The sequence below is a fragment of the Narcine bancroftii genome, chromosome 2, assembly GCF_036971445.1.
Source record: "Narcine bancroftii isolate sNarBan1 chromosome 2, sNarBan1.hap1, whole genome shotgun sequence".
In the NCBI taxonomy this organism is placed as follows: domain Eukaryota; kingdom Metazoa; phylum Chordata; class Chondrichthyes; order Torpediniformes; family Narcinidae; genus Narcine; species Narcine bancroftii.
Window position 1 is genome coordinate 157,649,456 of NC_091470.1, and position 22,544 is coordinate 157,671,999.

At 38.1% G+C, this 22,544-nt stretch overlaps 1 protein-coding gene across 3 annotated transcripts in view; it reads left to right on the top strand.

Annotated features, from left to right (window-relative positions):
- Positions 1 to 22,544, top strand: part of capzb (capping actin protein of muscle Z-line subunit beta) — a 115,573-nt gene that overhangs the window by 47,353 nt on the left and 45,676 nt on the right. For all 3 annotated transcript variants that reach the window (XM_069918847.1, XM_069918846.1, XM_069918848.1), the window contains exon 3: positions 21,425 to 21,546. In XM_069918847.1, coding sequence (XP_069774948.1) covers positions 21,425 to 21,546 — 122 coding nt within the window. The remainder of the gene's footprint in view (positions 1 to 21,424; positions 21,547 to 22,544) is intronic.

Sequence of the window (22,544 nt, forward strand, 5' to 3'; positions counted from 1 at the left end):
GTGGAAGAACGAGAAGCAGCAGTAGAAATGAAGGTAGAGGACTTAAAAAAGAAATTAGAGGAATCTAATAAAAAAGTTAAGGAGACACAAGAACTGTTAGCTCAGAAAATAGATATAATGGAAAATTATAACAGAAGAAATAACATAAAGATAGTGGGCCTTAAGGAAGATGAAGAAGGCAAGAATATGAGAGAGTTTATAAAAGATTGGATCCCTAGGATCCTAGGATGTCCAGAACTACAGCAAGAAATGGAAATAGAAAGGGCACATAGAGCATTGGCCTTTAAACCACAAACACAACAAAAGCCAAGATCTATTTTAGTAAAATTCCTAAGATATACTACAAGAGAAAAGGTACTGGAGAAAACAATGGAAAAAGTAAGAGAGGGCAACAAGCCACTGGAGTACAAAGGGCAAAAAATCTTCATTTATCCAGATATAAGTTTTGAACTTCTGAAGAAGAGAAAGGAATTCAATACAACAAAGGCGATTTTATGGAAGAAAGGGTATAAGTTTATACTAAAGCATCCAGCGGTATTGAAAATATTTATTCCAGGACAGCAAAACAGACTATTCTCGGATCCAGAGGAAGCACGAAAATTTGCAGAACAATTACAAAATCGACTGAGAGATGAAGACGTGTAACGAGAGTACAAAAGACTGCGAACTAAAAGGACACATAAGTTTTGAACTCCTGAAGAAGAGGAAGGAGTTCAATACATTGAAAAAGATCTTATGGAAAAAAACTATTCTCGGATCCAGAGGAAGCAAGGAAATTTGCAGAACAACTACAAAACAGAGAGATGAAGACATGTAATAAGAGTAAAAATGACCACGATTTATATGTATGTGGGTAAAGAGGTATGTGTGTATATGTATAATGTGCATACATGAATGTATCCGTATTTACAGGAAAATATAGATATTATAGACAAGAATTAATAAGGGAAGGAAATGGAATAGAGAGAATAAGGAGGGAATTAAAAGAGTGACCTTTGTTACATATGAAAAGTGAAATCTTTTCTGGGGGGGAGGAGTTATGGTCACTGCAAAATCAGCTGACGCTTGCGAGTGAATTCGCAAATCCAAATGGAGAGGGGAGATGTGGTTGTCTGACAAGGGATAAAGGACAACTCAGAAGGGGAAGGGGGGATTGGGGCTAAAGAAGTTTTAAATAGGAGAATAAGGAAAATGTTTGATGTTTTAGGAATGTTGTCTTATAAAGGGTTCAAAACAAGAAAACAGAAATGGATAAGAAGGAAAGGTAATGATGGAGAAACGGAAAGGGAATATAAACAAAGTATAAAATGGCTACGTTGAACTATATGACTTTAAATTTTAATGGAATACATAACCAAATTAAAAGGAAGAAACTGCTAAATTTACTGAAAAAAGAAAAAATTGATATAGCATTTGTGCAAGAAACACATTTAACTGAATTGGAGCACAAGAAATTAAAGAGAGATTGGGTAGGACACGTAACAGCAGCATCGTATAATTCAAAAGCAAGAGGAGTAGCTATATTAATTAGTAAAAATGTGCCATTTAAAATAGAAGAGGAAATAATAGATCCAGCAGGGAGATATGTAATGATAAAATGTCAGATATATTCGGAGTTTTGGAATCTACTCAATGTATATTCACCTAACGAAGAAGATCAAAAGTTTATGCAAGATATCTTTTTGAAGATAGCAGATACGCAGGGGAACATGTTAATAGGAGGGGATTTCAACCTGAATTTGGATTCAAATATGGACAAAACTGGGAAAAAAATTAACAGAACGAGCAAAGTAACCAAACTTATAATTAAATCGATGGAAGAAATGCAACTTTTGGATATATGGAGGAAACAACACCCAAAGGAAAAGGAATATTCATATTACTCGGCTAGACATAAAACATACTCAAGAATAGACCTATTTTTGTTATCAGGTCGTATGCAAGATAGAGTAAAAAAAACAGAATATAAAGCTAGAATACTATCGGACCATTCACCCTTAATATTGACAATAAAGTTAGAGGACATCCCTCCAAGAATGTATAGATGGAGATTAAACCCCATGTTACTTAAAAGGCAGGATTTTAGAGAATTTATTGAAAAACAAATTAAAATGTATTTTGAAATAAATACAAAATCAGTGAAAGATAAGTTTATACTATGGGATGCAATGAAAGCATTCATTAGAGGGCAAATAATAAGTTATGTAACCAAGATGAAGAAGGACTATAATCAGGAAACAGAGCAGTTGGAAAGGGAAATAGTAAATATAGAAAAAGAATTAGCAATGAAGGAAGATACAACTAAAAGAAGAGAATTGGCGGATAAAAAAATAAAATATGAAACACTACAAACATATAAGGTGGAGAAGAATATAATGAAGACAAAACAGAAATATTATGAACTAGGTGAAAAAACGCATAAAATCCTAGCATGGCAGCTTAAGACAGAACAAGCTAAGAAAATGGTATTGGCATCAAGGAAAAAAGACAAACAAATTACATATAATCCAAAAGAAATTAAGGAAAACTTTAGAGAATTCTATGAACAATTATACCGAACTGAAAATGAAGGGAAAGAAGGGAAAATAGATGAATTTCTAACTAAAATTGAACTACCAAAACTATAAATAGAGGAACAAAATAAATTAACAGAGCCATTTGGAATAGTAGAAATACAAGAGATAATAAAAAAATGACCAAATAATAAGACACCAGGAGAGGATGGATTCCCAATAGAATTCTATAAAACATTTAAAGACTTATTAATTCCGCCCCTCCTGGAAGTAATCAACCAGATTGATAAAACACAAAGCTTACCAGATTCATGTAAAACAGCAATAATTACAGTAATACTAAAGCAAGGGAAAGATCCACTCACACCAGCGTCATATGAATATGGATGGGCAGGTGATAGAGAAGGGAAATGTTCTGGAAGAAGATGAAGGGCAATTGGCAGGAAAAGTAAATAATGTTGTTCTTAAAGATGAGGGAAAACAGGGATTAAAAATTGGGAAATCCCTGAAATTCATATATTTTAATGCCAGGAGTATTGTAAAAAAGGTGGATGAGCTGAAGGTGTGGATTGATACTTGGAAGTATGATGTGGTAGCGATTAGTGAGACATGGTTACAGGAGGGATGTGATTGGCAACTGAATATCCCTGGGTTTCGTTGTTTTAGGTGTGATAGAGTCGGAGGGGCAAGAGGAGGTGGGGTTGCATTGCTTGTCAGGGAAAATATTACAGCGGTGCCTAGGAAGGATAGATTAGAGGGCACATCCACGGAGGCTATTTGGGTGGAACTGAGGAGTAGGAAAGGAGAGGTTACACTTGTAGGGGTGTATTATAGACCACCCGGAGGGGACCGAGACCTAGAGGAGCAAATCTGTAGGGAGATAGTAGATATTTGTGATAAGCACAGGGTTGTAATTATGGGAGATTTTAATTTTCCACATATAGATTGGGAAACACATTCTGTGAAAGGACTGGATGGGTTAGAGTTTGTGAAATGTGTGCAAGATAGTTTTTTACAACAATATGTAGAGGTGCCGACCAGAGAAGGAGCAGTGTTAGATCTACTGTTGGCAAATGGGATGGGTCAAGTGACGGAGGTTAGTGTTGGCGAGCACTTCGGGTCCAGTGATCATAATGCCATCAGCTTCAATGTCATTATGGAAAGAGAGAAATCAGGGCCAAGGATTGAGGTTTTTGATTGGGGAAAAGCTAGATTTGAGGAGATGCGAAAGGACTTGCAGGGTGTGCATTGGGACAATTTGTTTTATGGGCAGGATGTAGTAGAGAGATGGAAGTCTTTTAAAGATCAGATTTTGAGAGTGCAAAAGCTTTATGTTCCTGTTAGGTTAAAAGGAGGGGCAAAAGGTTTGAGAGAGCCGTGATTTTCAAGGAATATTGGAAACTTGGTTCGAAGAAAAATGGAGGCGTACATTAGATATAAGAAGCATGGAGTTAAGGAGATGTTTGAAAGATACATTGAATGTAAGAGGAATCTTAAGAGAGGAATTAGGAAAGCTAAAAGAAGGTACGAGAAAACTATGGCAAGCAGGGTGAAAACTAATCCAAAAGAGTTCTACAAATATGTTAATGGTAAGAGGAAAGCTAGAGACAAAATTGGTCCCTTAGAAAATCAGAGTGGAAAAATGTGTGTGGAGCCTAGAGAAATGGGGGAGATATTGAACAGTTTCTTTTCTTCGGTATTCACTAAGGAGAAGGATATTGGGAGATGTGAGATAAAAAAAGCAAATTGGGTAAATATGGGGAATATAGAGATTACAAAAGGTGTAGTTTTAAGGCTTTTGAAGAATATAAAGGTGGATAAGTCTCCGGGACCAGACGGGATCTTCCCCACGACATTGAGAGAAGTGAAGGAGGAAATAGCAGAGGCTCTGGTGGTAATTTTCCAAATGTCATTAGATATGGGGATAGTGCCGGAGGATTGGCGCATTGCGCATGTGGTTCTGTTATTTAAAAAGGGTTCAAGGAGGAAGCCTGGCAACTATCGGCCTGTAAGTTTGACGTCTGTTGTAGGTAAATTAATGGAGAAAATTCTTAGAGATAGTACTTATAAACATCTGGATAGACAGGGTCTGATCAGGAGCACTCAACATGGATTTGTGGGAGGAAGGTCATGTTTGACCAATCTGATTGAATTTTTTGAAGAGGTGACTAGGAATGTGGATGAGGGTAGCGCAGTGGATGTTGTCTATATGGACTTCAGTAAGGCCTTCGATAAGGTACCACATGGAAGGTTAGTTAGGAAGGTGCAGTCTTTAGGTATAAATTTTAAGATAGTCAAATGGATTGAACATTGGCTGAAAGGGAGAGGCCAGAGAGTGGTAGTGGATAATTGTCTGTCAGGTTGGAGGCCGGTAACCAGTGGTGTGCCTCAAGGATCTGTATTGGGCCCATTATTGTTTGTTATATACATTAATGATCTAGATGATGGGGTGGTGAATTGGATTAGTAAATATGCAGATGATACTAAGATAGGTGGAATAGTGGATAATGAAGAAGGTTTTCAAGGATTGCAGAGGGATTTGGGCTGCTTAGAAAATTGGGCTGAAAAATGGCAGATGGAATTTAATGCTGATAAGTGTGAGGTGCTTCATTTTGGTAAGAAGAATCAGAATAGGACATACGTGGTAAATGGGAGAGCATTGATGAATACAGAAGAGCAGAAAGATTTAGGAGTGACGGTACATCGTTCCCTGAAGGTAGAAACTCACGTGAATAGGGTGGTGAAGAAGGCTTTTAGTATGCTGGCCTTTATCAATCATTGCATGGAATATAGGAGTTGGGAGGTGATGTTGAGATTGTATAAGACGTTGGTGCAGCCTAATTTGGAGTTCTGTGTGCAGTTCTGGTCGCCTAATTATAGGAAGGATATAAACAGAGTGGAGAGAGTGCAGAGAAGGTTTACCAGAATGTTACCTGGGTTTAAGCATCTAGAGTATAGGGAGAGATTGGACAGATTAGGTCTTTATTCTTTGGAGCGTAGAAGGTTGAGAGGGGATTTGATAGAAGTATTTAAGATTATGAAAGGGATAGACAGAGTGGATGTGGATAGACTATTTCCGTTAAGAGGAGGAAAGATTAAAACAAGAGGACATGAGTTAAGAATTAAGGGGCAGAGGTTTAGAGGTAACATGAGGGGGAACTTCTTTACTCAGAGAGTGGTAGCCGTGTGGAATGAGCTTCCGGGAGAAATAGTGGCGGCGGAGTCAATTGTATTATTTAAGAAAAGGTTAGACAGGTATATGGATGAGAAGAAGATGGAGGGTTATGGGCATTGTGCAGGGAGGTGGGACTAGAAAGGGGTGTTTGATTCGGTGCGGACTAGAAGGGCCTAATGGCCTGTTTTCGTGCTGTAATTGTTATGTTATTTAGACCAATATCTTAACACAGATTATAAGATAATAGCTAAACTATTAGCAAATAGATTAGCAGAGTATGTACCGAAAATGCTAAATCTAGTCCAAACTGGATTTATCAAAAAAAGACGCACAACAGACAATATTTGTAAATTTATTAACTTAATTCATGCAGTAGAAGGGAATAAAGCACCAACAGTAGCAGTTGCTTTAGACGCAGAGAAGGCCTTTGACAGAGTAGAATGGAATTATTTGTTCAAAGTATTGCAAAAATTCAGTTTACCGGAGAAATATATTAATTGGATTAAAGCATTATATAAGGGACCATTAGCGAAAGTGACAGTAAATGGACGTGTATCAAAGCAATTTAACTTAAGCAGGTCAACACGGCAGGGATGCCCACTATCACCTTTATTGTTTGCGTTAGCTATAGAACCACTAGCAGAATTGATAAGAACAGAAAATAATATAAAAGGGATAAAAATAAAAGACAAGGAATATAAAATCAGTTTATTTGCAGATGATGTTATAGTATACTTAACAGAACCAGAACTATCAATAAAAGAATTATATAAGAAATTGAAGGAATATGGAGAAGTGTCGGGTTACAAGATTAACGTAAATAAAAGTGAAGCAATGCCTATGAATAATGCGGATTTCTCAAAATTTAAGAAGGAATCACCATTTAGATGGCAAATGCAAGCAATAAGATACCTAGGTGTACAAATAAACAAAAATCTCGGCCAACTATATAAACTCAATTATTATCCACTAATGAAAAAATTACAGGACGATTTAGAGCATTGGAAAGATTTACCACTAACACTAATAGGAAGGATAAACTGTATTAAAATGAACATTTTTCCAAGGATATTATACCTATTTCAGGCATTGCCAATACAACTGACAGAGAAATTCTTCAAGGAGTTAAAGAAAATAATAAGGAAATTTTTATGGAAAGGGGGGAAACCGAGGATAGCACTAGATAAATTAACAGAATGGTATAAACAAGGAGGCTTACAACTGCCAAACTTTAAAAGTTATTATAGAGCCGCACAATTAAGATACCTATCAGATTTTTATCAAACGAGGGAAAAGCCAGATTGGACTAGATTAGAATTAGATAAAATAGGGGAAAAGATAACACATATTATATAAATGGGATGAAAAATTGGTACAACATAGAAGTTCTCCAGTATTACATCATCTACTCAATATTTGGAAGAAGATTCATGTAGAAAGAAATAAAACAAATTTTCAATTACCAAAACTAATATTGACGCAAAACAAGTTACTCCCTTTTACAATAGATAACCTTTCCTTTAGAGAATGGGAGAAAAAAGGGATTAAAAAAATAGAAAATTGTTTTTCAGGAAATAGATTATTGTCCTTTGAACAAATGAAAGATAAATACAATATAACTCAAGATACAGCGCTGGCATATTACCAATTGAGATCCTACTTGAAGGATAAATTAGGAAGCAGTTTGAGTTTGCCAGAGGGAAGTAACTTTGAATATGTGATTACAGATACAATGATAATCAAAAGATTTATAACAAATATGTATATTAAACTGCAAGAAAAGGAGAATGAGGAAACAAATGGTAAAACTAAACAAAAATGGGAACAAGATTTAAATATAAAGATAAAAAAGGAAACATGGGAGAAGTTATGCTCTGGAACTATGAGAAATACAATAAATACGAGGTTACATATGATACAATATAACTGGATACACAGGCTATACATTACACCTCAAAAGTTAAATAAATGGGACCCAACAGTATCTGATAGATGTTTTCGATGTAAAAAGGAAATGGGAACAACAATTCATGCAATCTGGACATATGAGAAAGTAGAAAAATTTTGGGAAGATCTAAATCAGATATTAAATAAAATAACAGGAAACAATATACCAAAGAATCCAGAGATCTTCCTCCTAAGTAACATAAAAAACAAAGAATTTGGAATTGATTTGGAGGATGCACAAAAAAGATTTGTTAAGATAGCTCTAGCCGTAGCAAAAAAATGTATTATGTCAACCTGGAAATTGGAAGATAATTTGAAAATACAACAATGGTATATAGAAATGAATAAATGTATTCCATTAGAAAAAATAACATATAGTTTAAGAAATAATATTGAAATATTCAAACAAATATGGGAGCCTTACATTAAACATAATAGCGAAAACCTACCGGGGACAATCACTACCTAAGTTAACGGAAGGAAAAGGAAATAAAAAGAATGGACTCAGTGGAATTTCTGGTGTATTTTTATTGAATGACAACATTGTCTGACTGGTTTAATGTATCCTAGATTTTATACCTTAAATGGACAGGAGGGGGGAGGTAGGGAGGGTGGGATGGGAGGAGGGGGGGGGGGGAGAAAATGGCACTGTATATGTGTGAAAAGGAAAAAGTGTGTATCATGGTTAATGTGATTTATGGTGTGAAAAATAAAAAATTTTAAAAAAAACACAAGCTTTGGAGAGGAATCAATTAAATGGATCGAAGACAGGCTTCAGAGTTAAACAGGATTTTAATTCTAATGTTGTCTCAAATCAGAATCACTTGATATGTTAATCTCCTCCCTCGGGGATGGGTCTTGGAAATTAAGGTGCCATGCCCTAGCCAGAATGTCCTGTTTATAGGAATACCATGGCATTCATAACAAAGAGATATTCCCAAGATCAGAATTTCCCATGCCTGCTATAAATTGTGTGCGTTCTTTCATTGCTGCTATTATATTCTTATACTTGCTGTAGTATTCCCACGCTTGCTATAAATTGCTGGTGCGTCTTTGCCACGGCAACTATAAATAGTGCACATTCTTTCAATGTGGCTATTCTATTCCCACATTCTCTATAAAATACCAGTGCATCTTTCCCACGGCCACTATAAATTGTGCATGTACTTTCAATCCCACTTTTACATTCCCATGCCCGCTATATATTTCAAGTGCGTCATTCCGAGAGTTGTTATAAATTGTGCACGTTCTTTCAATGCCACTATTATATTCCCATGCCTGCTATAATTGCCGGTTCAACTTTTCTATGCCCACTATTAATTGTGCACTGTAGCGGCCCATTAATCAAGTTGTGACCCAGCTCACAAAATGGCCAACGATCATGAGGGCCCTGCGGGGACTGACAGCCGTTGTCCCATGTGACCTCCAACATGCCAGGAAACAGCGGGTATGCCGGCCAGTCAGAGGCTGGTGCTGTTGTGATGTCACTCCTGCCATTAGCAGCTAGGAATGAATATAACCAGAGCTGGCAGTGTAATAAATCAGTCTTTGGCCTCAACTCAACTGGTATATATCGTTCTTCTTCCACACTTCGTGTAGCGCACATGCATATAACACTCGGGAGGTGCCTAGTCCTTAAAAAATCCATATGAGGTATGCATTATATGTGTGTTTTTTAAAAAAAAAAACAAAAAAAAGACAATTTGAGCAAGAACCTCTTGGAACCAAAAAAAAGCAATGGTCATAACTTTTTTAACAGCATTCTACACAAACTGTGCAAATGCATTGTTGGAAATTTAGTACTGGTAGCTTTTGAAGTCAAAATTGAACTTTTGAAGTCAAAAGTTGTAGTTTTTGAATTAATGATTAAGAATTGATAAAAGTTGTAAAGACAGAGCCACTCTTGAGGTGGATTGTCTATGCAGCTGATAGATAAAGCTGAGAGTTTTTGTTGGCTGACCTTTAAAATGGAACAAAGTTTCACTTTTTTGTGCCTTTGTAATCATGTTGGCAATAAATGCAGTTTGTTTCTCCTTTGAGAGGAGCAATGATTGCTAAGTCATTTATTTGAGGACATTTGTGTGAGTGGACTAGCCACCTTTGCAATATTTTAGGGAAAACCATATGTGTACAATCCAGTGATCATTTGGTGAATCAAAGGTGGAGGGAGCGATCAAATTTAAGTTGTTAGGAGTCACTATCTCAGAGAATTTTTCCAGGACCCTACCCACTTATGGCATCATGAAGAAAGCATGACAGCCTCTCTTCTTCCTTGGGAATTGGTGGAGGTTTGGCATGACGTGGCAAACTTCTACAGATGTGTGGTGGAAAGTGAGTTGACTTGCTGCATCACAATCTGGTATGGGGACACCAATATCCCTGAGCAGAAAGCCCTGCAAAAGATGGTGCGCACAGCCCAGGACATCCCAGGCAAAACCCGCCCCACCATCAAGAACACCTACACCGAGTTGCCCAGATATGGTAATAAAAAGGAACAAAAAAGGGTATAAAAATAACTATTTACAAAAACGTAGCTTCTCCAACTGTACTCCATATACTTGAAATATATGCAAGCTATGATGGTGAATGGATCCATATGCATTGAAGGGGGGGGGAGGGAGGGAATGTTTTGTTTTTGTTTGTTGTGTTTGTTTAATATATTGTATATTTAAAATGTCGCTAGGTATAATTTTTGGAATAAAACAAAAAGTAAAGTATTTTTTTTAAAAAAAAAGCACCTACAGGTAATGCTGCTCTCAGAGAGTAGCAGCAATCAAGGAACCACACGACCCAGCACACACTCTGTTTTCATTGTTGCCATTAGGATAGAGGTATAGGTGCCACAAGACTCACACCACTAGGTTCAGGAACAGCTGCTACCTCTCCACCATCAGACTTTTAAACTTTTGTTTCTCTCTGAATTGCAGAGTCAGTTTGTTGACATTTCTTTATTTGTTTACTTGTGTACAGTTTTTCCACTACCAATTAGTAATTCTGCCTCGGCTGCAGGCAAAAGAATCTCATGGTTGTATGTAATGACATGTATGTACTCTTGACAATAAATCTGAAATCCAAAAATCTTATTTCCACCAGATTAATTCAGGATAAACAATTATAGGCTGCATAGTTTCTCATTCATTCTCAATTTTTACACCCAGAAATAGAGACCAATAAATAAGATAAGTAACTGACTGATATCTTCAGTTAGCTAATATTTCAGAAATGATTGATTTCAGGTTGTGCTAATCTTTAAAATTGTTTTATAAAGTAGGGCATCTCAAAATCCAAATTTTTAGCAGTAGCTCTGGTGTTTTTAAATGTATTGAATTTATGGATGTAGAAAAAAAATAGGTTAACTATTAATTGTGGGGCCACTAACAAGTGGGATGAGAGAATTCATGGAAACCAGGAAATGCATCATGGGCATTAGTTCACTCCATTAAGGACATCTACAAGAGGCGGTGTCTCAAGAAAGCAGCCTCTATCCTCAATCTTTTAATTTAAATTCAATCATTTAAGGCCCTCACCACACAGGCCAAGCCTGCTTCTCACTGCCGCCATCAGGAAGGAGGTACGGGAGCCTGAAGATGAACGCCTAATGGTACAAAAATAGCTTCTTCCCATCTGCCATCAGATTTCTGAATGGACAATGAACCAACCTCAGTTTTTCTCTAATTTTTGCACTTATTTATTTATTTTAAAACAAGGCAATTTTCGCATCCATAATTCTGCCACAAAAACTAATTTTGCGACATATGTTTATGACAATAAATCCTGATTAAAATGATTCAGATTCAAATTATTTTAAGTTGGGTACAGTATCTTGTCTAACCTGCATCCATTCCTTATCAAATCTCTGTCCAGTTACTTTTATATGCATAGTTTTACTTGCTTTCTCACAGAGTTCACACTTTAAGGTGTTCTTACAATATACTTGCAAATCAATGCTACAAAGGTTTAAAACCCTTCCGCAGCTCTTCCAAATAATGTGGTTGGGTGTTTGACGATGTGGCTGGATCTGGTGAAGTACTGCCATGTGTTTTAGCAAAAAAAAGCCAGATATTTCAGGCTGATGAAAGATGGAGAGGTTTAAATTTTCCTGGAGTCCTGGATTATCCAAGGTGTGGTGTGGGAAACGCAAGACCCATTTCATCTTCAGTGTGACGCAAGCTTCTTTTCAAATGCCAAGGATGCGATTAGATGTTTTGCTGCAGGTATTTTTTAAATAAGAAATGTTTGCATGATTGTGGATACAAATTGCACAAATTCAGATTGGAGAAGATTGGGCAATTTAATTGCATCCAAGTTCCCATCCTTTCTCAGAAGTTTCTTTCCCCCCCCCCCCCCCCCCCCCCCCCCGTTTCCCTATCTAGTCAGGGCAGTTAAAGAAAAGCAATAATTGTTGACTGTGCCAGTGACACCAATATCCAAACAAAACATTTTTAACCACATATTGGCACTAACCTGCACGTCGGTTTTCCTGGTAGAGACGAGCACGATCATTAAAGTCATGAGTTTACACTTCCATGCTCACTCTGTATTCCAGATGCTCCCATGAATGTTTGCGAGACAAACCGAGACTACATGACCACTGGAGCTATTTTGAGGACTTGGAACCATCCCAGAACTGTCTTCCTAAATATCAAGTAATGCTGTGTCACCCAATTCCAGTGCACAGTTCCATAAGTCAAGATCCTGTCTGCCTCCTCCAGACCAACATTTTGCCATTTGTATTTTGCTTTTTACTTTGGTATCTTAGAGGGTGATGAAAGAAACTTGACATTTATAAATGCAATTCAGTTTACCCTGGAATGAATTAATATCTTGTGCAAGGTTTATTTTTTATAAACTGCATGCTGGTACGTTCCACCTTCAGTTGACAGTGCTACAATCGGCCTGGTGCTGTTTCTTCTGATTTAGTTAAAAGATATAAAAACTTTTCATTTATAAATTTTATGGACTTTACTCAAGACTATTTTTAGTAATTTGTTGCATTGTTGATGACTGTTGATGGTAATGTGCTCCAACTAATCAACGCCAAGAAATAATAGCGAGCAGTTACTTTGCTACTCCACACCTTGAGTTTGATCTTGGATGCTCATGTAGTGCCTGCTTATTTCCCTTTTGGGTCTTGGGTTTCTTCCACGTGCTCCAGTTCTTCCAATGATGTGCTGTCAATATAGGCGACTGTAGCCTAGATTGAGAAATAACTAACAGCAGGACAAAGTCAAAGGGGAGTTGATGGGTATGTGTGCAAGAGAATAAGTTCCATGGGTATATAGAAATAATGAACCTATCAGGTAAGTGGGACTAGCCCAGAATACCAACTTGGTCAGCATGAATGAGGACTAGCCCAGAATACCAACTTGGTCAGCATGAATGAGGACTAGCCCAGAATACCAACTTGGTCAGCATGAATGAGTCAGGCCAAAGGAGAGGCAACTTGGACCCAGTGGAGTGAATGTCAGCTACCTTTATAGGCTGAGTGTTATCCAAAATAATGAATTAAATCTGTAAAGATTGTTTCGAGGGCACTTATTAAACACTTGTTCATCTTTAATTTTGATTGGCTGATTGTGTTTAAAAGGAGGACAAATGTAATGATCTCCACTTAAGAATTGATAGGGAGTTGGGGGGGAGGGAAGGAAATGGAAAAAAGAAACTTCCCCTCAAAGAACAAGTATTTCTGGTATTTTTGCTTTTGTTTCAAATTTCTAGCATTTTGCTTTGAGCTCATTTGATGAAAAAGGGTGTCATATAGCAATGATGTGAAAATTAAGAAGGATCCTTAAAGAAATGTATAGTTTTAATGGTGCAGTTTTTTATATATACATTGTATGCTCCTGTCAAAACACGTTTTTTGTACGAATCCAAAATATCTTTGGTAGAGAACCACAGCAGCCCATCAGCTGATTAAAAGACTTGTCTATAAAATACTGCAATGTATGTTTATACTTTTTGACCACTGACTGACATAACCCATATTACAAGAAACCAGATGAAGCAAAAGGATCTGATTTTTTTTGATGCATCAGTGGAACGAGTCTTGAGGATTCTTAACGTATTGTACTTTATAAGAACATTATAACCGGGCATGGTCTCTGATGTCACATACATGCCCCAACCCATCATTTTGCCTTTTGTAACATTACCACCTGTTGACATGGCAGGGTTAGCTTGCTTTATGTTGTGGCCAAATTGTAGCACAGTTTCCATATGTCAGCAGTTTAGTTTCTGGCTATATTCCTGGGCTGCCATCCATCCATCTAAAAGAGTACTTGTGTGTAATGCAAAAGGACTGATGTGGCAAGATTTGTTTAGCCATTTTAAAAACATCTCCTTTTTCTTGTTTTTTGGACTTTAAATATTGAATGCCCTTGAGATTACATAGCAATCAGGTGGGTAAATTAATTAAAGTGGTATTATTTGGTTAACTCACTGCACTGAAGAGCTTTGTTGCATGGTGAATAATGGAAGCATTGTTCTGAAAGTTTATTTGAACGAATTCCTATTTTCCCTATCCTTATGGTTTTCTTTATATTTGCGTAGTGTAACTTTTTTCTGCATTGCTTCTTCCAGCTGCGTACTTTCCAAGTATTATTGGATTTGTACCACACAGTTTGAACAGCTGAAACTTGCCCCAGAGAATCCTGATTTGTTTGTGTTGCAGTGTGGTCCGGATATAAAACTGCAGGAACAGGTCCTCCTGTATTCCTGCCGAATGCTCGAAGTAGAAATAGTCAGGTGAACAACTCAGCAAAGTATCGAAGTACTTAAAAATGCAAATGTTGCTGTGCTAGATGTGTGCCCATGTTTGGAACGATTTCTTGTCTGCATTCGAAATCTGCTGTTTGTTGGCTAAAGCAATATAATGTACTACCAAAACAAATTTGTCTGCAAAAATTGGCAGAATTTAAATGTTTTTGATTTTTTTTGTCATCCATTAATGCATTTTTGCTGTTCCAAACAGCTTTTGCTTCCTTGTGTTCCATTTCAACATTTGAATCTTTTATATCCTCACATTCTTTGATATGTAGCTTATAGACCTCATTGATCAAAGTGTCTTATCTCTCTTTGCCTGGAAAGTAAGAACACACGTTTTAGTACGTAAAACAGAGAAACCTGTTTTTCCTGCATTTACCCAGATTAGAATCAATTAATCCAATGAAGGCAACATTAAAGATGGTTACTTTGTTTTAATTGACATGGCATATTTTACAATAAAAAGAAGCTATTTGACACGTTGAGTGTCTGCCAGCTTACAAAGTCCATATTCACCTCATTTCCCATGACCAGCTCTCCCTCACAAGCCTTCCCTGACTCTCCTGAGACCTGCCATACTTGGGACAATTTACAATGCACAACTTTTCAATGTAAATCCATGTCAATTTTGTTGGGTGTAAGCCCGCCCTCTGCTGGACATGATGATGCCCACATCACGATGTCACCCTTCCATATATAAACCTGGGTCTCAGTAGCCATGTTAGTCTAATAGAAGTGAAGGATGAGAAAGCATCACGTCTCTGAGTCTTAATTGTGTCAATGCATACACAACAAATTTTTTCATTTCTCAAAAATATTGGAAGCGACTGACATTATGGTGTGGCTAAAATGACTCCTCAAAGTCATATAAAACTGATTAAAATATACTTCACCACTATCTAACCTTCCTTCCTTGAATACAGATTTGTGGACTTCTTTTTAAAGTAGATTTTGAAAATCCAGATTATACTTTCTGTATTTGCATATTTTATTACAATTAAAAAAAAAAAGCCATTTGACATGTTGAGCTCACAAAGTATTCTCACCAGTCCTTTTCCACTGCAGTTCCCATGACCCAGCTCTCCCTCACAAGCCCATCAGTTTTTCCTGACCTGCCCATACTTGGGACAATTGACAATTTAACCTTGGAGATGTGGAAGGAAATGGCAGCACCAGGGCAAAATTCATGCAATCCTAAATAATGTTGGCAATTTGATCATAAATCAGTAGAGACTATATACAGCACAAGCCCTTTGATCTCAGTATATTGCATACAATACATTTTCTGATTGCAAACTCCTACAGATTTCATACAGTACAAGCTCTCTGACCCTCAATACATATCATTCAATGAGGGTTGTACAATCCTAAATGCATAGATTGCATCCTGTACAAACTCTAATTTGAGGTAATTTCCTTTGTTAACATTCCTTCACAGCTTGACCTCTGCTTTATGACTTTTATTTTGAAATTTAGTATGTATACTCTGAATCCCTTAGGTGTAGTTTAAATTGCTTTTCAAACAATTCTGTGTCATCGCAACGAGACCATGTCAGGGTATAATAAAAGAAAAGTGGATTAAATTTAGAAAATACTCCAAATGTCCAGTTTTACTTGCATCCAATATTAAAACTTCATGCAGCTGTTGTAGGATGTCCTGGCATTGTTTTGTCATGAATACTTCTGCATAAAAATATCATGTTTGTAGCCATTATGTTGTGCAAGGGTAACCAGAAATCTTTTAAGTATAGAGCAAGTGAAGGTGCAGGTACGATCCCAGTTTCTCCCTGATGCTGGCTCCTGTGGTATGAGACAAGGATGCAGTCCCTGTGTGAAGTAGAGTGGAGTAATACCGTTTAAAACAAACCACCAAGACTTTATCCACTTTTTAGTTATCCTTTTCATTAATTTGCCGGAGTAAGGTGAAATAATTCTCTATTTACTGATTCTCTTGGGAGATGGAGTGAAGTATTTATTTAACATGCTAATTTCTGGTAAACCTGCAATTCTGCTATCCAGGCATTTTTCGCTTTGCTACATAAAAAGCCACTGTTTGACCTGCTAAGCTTCTCCAGCATTTTGTGTTTTTACTTTGCTCCCCTGGTGATCTGTGCCAATTGCTTTTCATGATCAAGGAATGTCATCAATACAAATAGTTTCAGAAGGGAGAAAGCTGTGCAAGAATTATTATAATGATGGGAATGCTTTGCTGTTTAATAAGATTTTTCGACTTTAGTCATGCACAAGTAAAAAATATCCTGTGATGTTTTGATATAATTTTTTTAATGGTATGTGTTTAAAGGGAAAGGGTGATGTTTTGGCATTACTTAGAGTTGGGCCTGACATCCTTTGGTGTTGAATTTTAATCATTGCCAGTGTTTTTATTTGTACCCATCTTTGAGAAAGTTGGAACAGACTGCTTTTTTTAGGGTGGGGGGGGGGGACTTTCTATTTCAAGTACTTGATAAATGATTCTGCCATCAATGTTTTGATGTTTTTCTAGCCTGCTCATTGTGTGTCACTCCATAGCTATACCAATTTACCCTGACAAATTGAACCAAATAATTATAAACAGAACTCTGAAATCTCCATGTCCATAGAACATTACAGCACAGAAACTGGCCCCTTTTGGTCTGTGCCAAATCTTTTTTTTTTTTGCCTAGCCCCACTGACCTGCACCCAGTCCATAACCCTCCATACTCCTCCCATCCATGTACCTGTCCAAAATAATCTTAAATGTTAAAATTTAGCCTGCATTCACCACTTCAGCTGGCAGCCTGTTCCACACTCCCACCACTCTGATCCCCCTAAACTTTTCCCCTTTCACTCTTAACCCATGTCTTCTGGTTTGTCTCTCACCTACCATCAGTGGGGGGAAAAAAACCATCGACATTAACTCTGTCTATCCCCCTCATAATTTTAAATACCTCCATTAAATCTCCCTTCATTCTTTTATGTCCTGGGGAATAAAATCCTAATCTGTTTAACCTTTCCCTATAACTCAATTCTTGAAGTCCAGATAACATCCTAGAAAATCTTCTCTGCACTTTTTCTGTCTTAGTAACCAGTAGTTAGGTTACCAAAACTGCACACATACTCCAAATTTAGCCTCACAAATGTCTTATACAACTTTACCATAGCATCCCAACTCCTATACACAATACTTTGATTTATGAAGGTCAGTATGCCAAAAATTCTCTTCACAACCCTATCCATCTGAGACGCCACTTTCAGGGAATTGTGAATCTTTATTCCCAGATCCCTCTGATCTACTTCACTCCTCGATGCCCGACCATTTACAGTGCATGTGCGTTCTTGGTTTGTTCTTTCAAAATGCAACACCTCATGCTTGTCGGTATTAAATGCCATCTGCCACTTTTCAACCTATTTTCCAGAGATTCCTCTGCAAGCTTTGAAAACCTTCTTCACTGTCCACAATGCGTCCAATCTTGGTGTTAATCTGCAAACTTGCTGATCCAATGTACCTTTTTGTCATCAAGATCATTGATATAGATGAAAAACGACAATAGACCCAGCACTGATCCCTGAGGCACTCCACTAGTCCTAGGCCTCCAGTCTGAGAAGCAGTCATCTACCACCACCTTCTGGCTTCTCCCATCTAGCCATGGTCAAATCCAGTTCACTACTTCACCATGAATACCTAGCGTCTTCTGAACATTCCTGACTAACCCCCATGCGGGACTGTGCCCCTCTGAATGGGCCTCCTGCATAGCTGTAGTCGAGGTGAGGAGAGCCCTATCCAAGGTGAACCCGGTGAGACCGGACAATATACCTGGTCGGGTACTGAAGGACTGCGCAGACCAATTGATGGAGGTCTTCCTGGACATTTTCACACCTCAATGCAGAATTCCATTGTTCCCATGGGTTTTATGCCAGCCACCATCATCCCAATACCCAAAAGGGCACAATAATGGGCCTCAATGACTACAGCCCTATGGCACTGAGCTCCAGCATTATGAAATGCTTTGAGTGTCTGGTGATGAAACACATCAAAGTACAGCTTCGAGAGACGTTGGGCCCATTTCAATTTGCTGTTCCTCAGACAATGTTATAACCTTGGCCTTTCACTCCATCCTGACCCACCTGAAGAATGGCGCCTCATGCACCAAGCTGCTATTCATTAATCTCGGCTCGCTGTTTAATATGATCATTCTCAGACGCTGGTAGAGAAGCTGTACTCGTTGGGACTCAATGCGCCTCTTTGAAACTGGATTCTGGACTTGATAATGTAAAGACCACAGTCTGTCTGGGTTGGTAGCTGAGCGTCAAGCACCACCATGCTGTGCTAGTGTACTCAGCCCACTCGTGTTCACACTACTGACCATGACTGCATCACCATATCCAGTTCCAACAGTGTTGTCAAATTTGCAGATGACACAACAGCAGTTCTTCTCATCAGCAACAATAAGTCGCACTACAGAGAAGAGGTGGAAAATCTCAAGATATGGTGTGAGAGTAATAACCTGAGTCTCAACGTGAACAAGATGAAGGAGATGATCACAGTCCAGAAATGTCCACCCTCTAGTACACATCAACAACTTTGTAGTGGGGAGAATGAAGAGCACCAAGTTGGTTGAAGTTCACTTAACTAGTGATGTATCGTGGACACACATCATCTCGTGTATCAGGAAGGTGTAACAGTCCTGAGAAGACTGAAGCGGTAAAAGCTACCAGCCACCATTATGTCAACCTTTTACAGAAGCTCTACTGAAAGCATCCTGGCCAGCCGCATCACAGTGTGATACAGTTGCTGCAGAGAAATGGATTGGAGATCAATCTACAGGACCATTAGATTGACAGAGAGGATTACTGGAGTCTCCCCCAACATTGATGTCATCTACCAAGATCGTTAACTTAAGAAGGCTCGCATAATCATTGAGGACCCCTTCCACTTTTCACCCAACATCTTTCAGCTGCTCCCGTCGGGTAAGAGATAAAGGAGTATCAGAGCCAGCACAACCAGGCTGAGAATCAGCCTCTTTCCACAGGCAGAGAGAACGCTGAACATCCAAAGGAACAGCTCACACCCATCATCTGAGACTCTCATACTCATGAAACAATATTTATTTATTTGTATCGATGAATTCTTGTCCTGTATATGTATTGTTTGTCTGCATGTGTGTAATGTCTGGTTGTGTGTCTACATGTTTTGCACCAAGGACCAGACAACGCTGTTTTATCGGGTTGTACATGTGAAATCAGATGACAATAAACCTGATGACTTCAAATGTACTCTGTGTTGAGACAGGTAATTATGATAAGTTATCTGCATTGAGTTCCGTCGTAGACCTGAAATTGGTTTCTTCAATGTTTATTCAAGCAGATGAACAAGATTCTGTTGGAACTTTTCTGAGTTGGTGAGTTTGTGTGTGAAGTGTAATGTTGATATAGTGGGGTTTTAAAATGACTCCAGTTTTGGAAAGTAAGGCATTTCTACTTGTAGTTGATATTTTAAGAAAAGACAAATTCTGGTTTGAACTTGTGAACAGAATTACTGGTCATTCATAAAAGTTCATTCATAAGAAAGAAAGTAGAATACTTTTTAAAATAATATCCTAATTTTTGCTAAGGTTTTGGGGTGATGTATGCACACCAGCTTCTGAGCATCCTTGACGAAGCACTGAGAGATATCCAGGTTGGTGTGTCAAAATAACACACTCTTGACTTGGAGTTATTATTCCAGCATTATAATGGAGGCCAAAAGCAATCATTTAACTTAAAATTTGTACGCAAACTTTCGCTCTGTTCCCTGAAAATATAAACAAAGAGCAAGTTGGTGGAAGTTGATTCAAAGTTACATTTCATAATGTTTTGGGATTTATGAATCAGTGTATTCAAAGTAATGTATCTATAGCCGCTTTCAGGTGCATTCTCAGCCAAGAATGTGCCTGCAGAAGTGGATTTAGACCTGTGGAATGGTCATTCAGGTGACCACCTGAAGGGACAACTGCACGGGAGGAGCCTCTGAGCGCACTCTGGCACCTGTCCCTTCGGGCTGTCAGGGCTGGGGCGGCTAGTGTGGGATGCTGGGGCATCCCACGCCGGCTGCCCCTGCCCTGACGTCCTGCGCTAGGAGGCAGGGGCAGTGGGGAGGGGGGCTGTCATGCGCTCACCAGTTGATTGTTATCCCCTTAGCAGCTGCTTTCAGGTGGCTGCATTCAGCTGCCTAAGGGGATGTCAGTGCTCCGACGATTATCCCTTCCAGAGGAGGGTTACAAAGTACGCCTCGGAGGCGCCTCCTGTGCTTTTAGGTGGCCTCCCGACAGCCGCATAGGGGTATAAAATGCGGCTTTACATCTGGGCATTTTGGCCACCTGAAAGTGCCTAGTGCAATACTTAAGTTGTATGATTGTCCATTAACAATGAATTTAAAATTGGGGTTAGAATATTTGCTGTAGGCCACTTTCTTGAAAAAAATATGATTTTGCAGATAGTGTCTTCAAAAAAGTTCTGTTAACTTTTAAGGTTTCATAACTAAAAGGCTCTTTAATGGGATCTTGTATGATTTGTAGAATCCATTTTTTTTGGTCTCCCGATAAAGCAATTTATTTGTTTTAGGTTATGAAACTTCTCTGTCTCGATGACTATACTGGTTTTCTCTCGGCTGTTTTCTTTCCAGACCCTATATGCAAAATTGGAAAATTGATTGTTTGCATCAGCTTGAAAATGTAATGCCTTGTTCTGCGGTTGAGGCAGTTTCTGCTGCAGAGCTTGAGAGCACGCTGTGCTTGGCTTGCTTCAATGTTTATTCAAGCAGATGAACAAGACTCTGTTGGAACTTTTCTGAAAGCAGTAGATCATTCAGCTTAACATTTGCAAGTTTGCGTTTTCAACATTTTCCCTGATTTTTGTTTTTCTTTGCTGCAATAAAAGAAGTGAGGGATCAGTAATTTGTGTTTTAAAATGATCATTGGTCCAGTTAAATTCATGAAATGCGTAATCTTTGTTTTTCCATACCTTGTTAAAATAAGTTGTAACAATCTATTGGTTTTTTTTCTGCAAATAGGTACCCACTCTCTGTGAAGATCTATTATCGTCAGTGGATCAACCATTAAAGATTGCCAGGGATAAAGTGGTTGGAAAGGATTACTTACTTTGTGACTATAATAGAGATGGTGATTCATACAGGTGAGACAATTGAAATGGAAGCACGTGGTAGACTTTAACCAAAATAATTATCGGACTTCCATCCCCTCTCATTCCTCACCTAAAACTCAAGTGAACCCTTGGAACCTTTCGATGCTTTTTGTCTCATTCAGATTTATCGCATTTGAATTTTACTAAACATTTAGATAGGATTGGGTGCATAATGGATCAGAATACAGTCGTTCAGTATCAATATGTGACACAGTAAAATCTGTGTTGACCATTGCCAGTCCTGAAATTGCATGTTACCCAACAGGTGGAATCTTGATTTCTACTTAATTTCTAACCACGCTGTTTCATTTTAAGTCCATTTGGAGCTGTTCCATTTTAAGTCCATTTGGAGCTGTTACCTTTGTTTTACTTGTTAATGATACTTTTACACATTGTAAGATGGTACAGAAAAATATGGGGTGTTGCTACAGAGGCAAAGTATGGTCCTTCATCCAAATTTTTTTTTGTCACCGAGCCTGTCTTTTTAAAAAAAAAAGTTTATTTTCGTGTAAATCAACATTCAGTGTCTGGGAAGGGGCGTGCCTTACATGTCTTGAAAGTGACGGATTGCCATGCCCTTTGGGTACATTTATTCATGATCGAGTCATTTGCTAATTATGATTCACTTGTACATTAAAAAAAACATTAGGTTTGCCAAAAAGATTGGATGGGGCCCATTACCTGAGATCTTGGCATTATTTTCTTCCCAATATATCATCCTCTGCAGGTGGATCTGATTTTAAATGTTTAAAAAGATCTTTTTTCTCAATAGTTGGATTTATTAGATCAGCCTGAGGCTTGTGGGTAGCTAGCTCTGATGCTGAGGATCGCAAAGCTCTTTGCACGTGCAAAGATTGCTTTTATTCCTTTTGTGATTTAACATTACTAGATACTCAGACTGCAAGCAAAAGAAGAAATAAATTGTTCTCAATGTTTTCACTGGTTCTGCTTGTCATTCAAATTACACATGGTGTGCCTTTTTTGGAACA